Below are 3639 nucleotides of genomic sequence, written 5' to 3'. Positions count from 1 at the left end.
ATCTCGTCAGCGACAATAGGCGAGAGCGGTCCATGACGGTCTATCCTTATATTATGTCTATGGATTTCCCTCCCAGTTTGTCACCATAACCAGCAGCGGGTTAACCAACACTGTGGTCACGTGGTTAGCGTCAGCTAAAACTGTTCCTATCAAAACCTCTTAGAAAAACTTTAGTTTTAAGCTCTGAACTCCAGTAAAAACAAAATAGCCGCTGTTTGAAGCCAGCTGAACAAAGACAGACTTTTATTTGAAATAATCGTCAAATTTAAATTAAAACATGCCGAACTGGTCCGCACCTGCTTCTCAGTTCGGGTCTGGACCGGTTTGCAACTTAACACCTGCTGCTGTTTCCACGATTAACGGAAAGTTTATGAAAGGCAATTCTGAATGGAGTCTGGTGCAGCTGCTCCCAACGGAACAACAGACCGAGCCCGAATCGGGCAGTGTGGACCGGTACCTTTCACGTCCTGAGCCAGAGCCTTCCATGTGCTGGAGTACTGGATGCAATGTCCGCACCAGGAGGAGTAGAACTGGACCAGCCAGGCCGAGGAGGAGTTGGTGACGGTGGGCTTCAGGCTGCTGCTGCCCAGGATCACCAGCGGGTCCTCCTCCGAGTACAGCCGCCCAGAGCCGCCCACAGAGCCGCCGCACAGCCACAGGAGCCCCGCCGCCTGGAGCCACAGCCGGAACATCTTTGCTGGGCCGTCAGGGATCCGGAAAGTTTCTGAACAGAACCGGTTGCTGGATCCGGGGAGACATGAGCGCAGCGGCACTAGCTTCTGAAGCTGCAAAGAGGGAGGGAGCGCGCAGAGGTCTCACTCTGATGTGTTTACTGGAGACGAAACAGCCTCGAACTGCAGGAGCAGAAGCGACAAAGCTTTCATCAATATCCGAGTTAAATAAAAGCTACACTGATTAAACTCCTCTGGTTGTTATGGTGATACCTATGTCTAAGAGGTGAACCTCAGTAAGTAGAATCTCATCAACAACAAACTAGTCCCAAGAAAATCTGCCTGTTAATATTTTATTGCTTTGTATCCACTGGTAACTGTTTGTAACTTCCTTAATCCGAGAATCCCGAAGTGAGAGTCAAAATCAGAAACATCTCGCAATTCTTCTCGTCCTCAGGTGAAGATGGAGAGTTTTGAGGGCTTTTTGTTTGTTTCAGCTCAAAGTCGTTCATATGTCTCAATAAACGATCTTTTTCATGTGACGCAAAACTGACGTATCAGGTGTGTTGCGTTCGCGGAACTCGGAAGTGGTTCTTCTGTTCGGAAACCAGCTGGGTTGGAGCAGTTTTCGGTGGTTCGGGTGGTTCTGGTTGCGACATAACTTAAACATAAATAAACTGAATTGAATGTGGAAGAAGAGTCACCAGGAAGTGAGGTTCTCTCTTCCTCTTAGCTTAATGGTCAGCTTTACACACGATGCTTCGTCACTGCGGTCTTAATTTGATCTCATTAGATTCGTTTTTTCCGACAGTTTCTGAATGCGGTAGAGCTAGCTGCCGCCCCCTGGAGGCTGGAAGGGGGACGTGCTCAGGTGTCGCTCCACGTTCAGTCGGTTCTGTAGGCTGCTTTCTCCTGACGCCACGTTAGAAATGTCACCTGTTTTCAAAGTGGATTAATTATATTTAAATAAGCGCTTAAACGTTTCGTCAGAAGGCCAGACTTTATTCCAATGTAATGATTTAAGAATTGAAATTCACACTGGTACCGAGTTCTGTCGGTTTTCTTGATTTGCGTTTTCAAAGATTCTTCATTTTTTATTTATTTTCTGCTCAGTTCATCTTGTTGAATTGCAGCTTACTATTGAGAAGTGTGTGTTGTCAAATTGTTTTTGGAATCTAATTAAAATTTAAAAAAAAAAAAAAAACACGTTCCGCGTCCCGTTACCATGACAACCATCCAACTAACGACGGCAGTCGCAGGGACGAAGCTCGGATGAACTCAAGTGAGTTATATTCAGTCTCTGATCCTCAGTAGTTTGTCACCTTCTTTATTATCTGCCCTGCTAACAATAACACATTTTAATTAATCTATTTTTAATTCTAGCTAAATTTTATATTTATTAATGCAAATATTCTGCCAAGAGTCCTCTATTTAATCAGTTTTTATCTGAATTATTAACACTGTGCAGTAACTTCGACCTCCTCCGCAGCAGTAAAGACTCTTTAACTGTTTTATCAGTTTGCTCTCCTTCTGTTTCGTGACTTCCGGTATCATTTCATTGTCCCAAAGTCTCTACTGATATTTTGACACAATAATTAATAATAATAATAATAATAATAATAATAATAATAATAAATAAATAATTCAAGTGAGTTTGGAGCCATTTCCGGCTGTTTCTACCTGCGGCGGTCATAGTTCCGGTTCTTCAGGGTTCTGCAGAGAGAGTTCGGTTCAGTTCGGCCCGGTTTTCTCTGAAGAACCTCTAGAACCGGCGTTGGGCTCCTTACAGTATTATCATCATTAATATTATTAATAATAATAGTGTTGTTATTATCGACGTGCCCCTGACCTGTTTCATTACAATCTGCTTCCGCCTCTGACGTCACAGGTATGATTGCATCACCGCGGCTGGGCGTCTTCAGAGAGTCGATGCTGCGGGACCCGCTGCTGATCAAGGTAGGGATCAGGCGGTACATTATGACCACCCAGGGGCGCAGCCACGAATCTTGGGCCCCATGACAAAAAATTAAATTGGGCTCCCCCTGTGCAACTACTGTTACAGTTTTTTGAATCTATCTCCATATTTGTTAAAGTTGTCACCATGTTATGACGGTTTGCTATGGACAAGATAATCTGTGGAATCAATCTCCTCCACCTCCTCTCTGAACTACTATTGTTAACTAAAGTAATGCACCGTTCTGACCAAAAACAACCAATCAGAACCAGTAGGACGCTCTTAGCGCTGTCAATCAACCTCATTCACTCACTGCTAAATGTTCTAATGGTGGAGAAACAACTTATCATTACAAGAAACCGCCGTCGTTGGTAGCTATACCAACTAAACTGAGCATTCACAGTTTGATTCTGCCCAGCCCTGTTCTATGCTAACTGCAGCGCAGCACAAATCAAGGGGGAGGAAGAATGAGCAGCATCACATGAGATTGTGATTGACAGCACAATCTCATGTGGTGTCTCATGAGCTTCCTGCCTGTGACTGGTTGTTTCTAGCACTGGGAGAAAGGCAGAGGAAATAGATTTTTCACAGATTACCTCTCATACCAAACTGTCACAACATAATGAGTTTCAACAAATATGAAAAAATAATATTTTTTATAAAAGTTACACACTGCAGCTTTAATTTCACTCAGGAGAGAACGGGTCAGGAGGGACGTGGGTTAGAGCTTCTACTCACTCACATCTTTTAAGTGATAAAAGGCACAGGGAACAAGTTAAATATATGAATATGTTGGTAATTTTTATTTTCCTTAATTCATTAAATGCTAGTGAAATGGAGGCAAACAGTAGTCTGTAGCTAAGCTAATTATGCTAAATGGTTGGTAATCTCACACAGTCTACTCACCTCTCTCGGAGAAAAACTGGGTTATAAATTAACACTCTTGCCTTTTTCTTTCTCTCCCTCTCTCTCTTTTTTTGAAAACCTGACTATAACTTTTCTTAGCAGCATAGT

At 43.2% G+C, this 3639-nt stretch overlaps 2 protein-coding genes across 3 annotated transcripts in view; one reads left to right on the top strand and one right to left on the bottom strand.

Annotated features, from left to right (window-relative positions):
- The window catches only part of qsox2 (quiescin Q6 sulfhydryl oxidase 2), a 30823-nt gene extending 29656 nt beyond the window's left edge, over positions 1-1167 (bottom strand). Inside the window, exon 1 of the mRNA XM_015056681.1 lies at positions 458-1167. Within this exon, the coding sequence (XP_014912167.1) occupies positions 458-692 (235 nt within the window). The 5' untranslated portion in view covers positions 693-1167. The remainder of the gene's footprint in view (positions 1-457) is intronic.
- A 127-nt stretch (positions 1168-1294) lies between these two features.
- cfap77 (cilia and flagella associated protein 77) overlaps positions 1295-3639 on the top strand; it is a 14967-nt gene continuing 12622 nt past the window's right edge. Inside the window, exons 1-2 of one of the 2 annotated variants that reach the window (XM_015056706.1) lie at positions 1295-1411; positions 2560-2627. In XM_015056706.1, coding sequence (XP_014912192.1) covers positions 2562-2627 — 66 coding nt within the window. In that variant the 5' untranslated portion in view covers positions 1295-1411; positions 2560-2561. Of the gene's footprint in view, positions 1412-1731; positions 1954-2559; positions 2628-3639 lie in introns of those variants that run through there. The other variant, XM_015056705.1, reaches the window with a different exon arrangement.

The sequence above is a fragment of the Poecilia latipinna genome, unplaced genomic scaffold (genome assembly GCF_001443285.1).
Source record: "Poecilia latipinna isolate Pla-1442-1.1 unplaced genomic scaffold, P_latipinna-1.0 Scaffold1400, whole genome shotgun sequence".
Classification (NCBI taxonomy): domain Eukaryota; kingdom Metazoa; phylum Chordata; class Actinopteri; order Cyprinodontiformes; family Poeciliidae; genus Poecilia; species Poecilia latipinna.
Note: the sequence above shows the minus strand (reverse complement) of the source record. Positions and strands in the feature narration are given on the sequence as shown.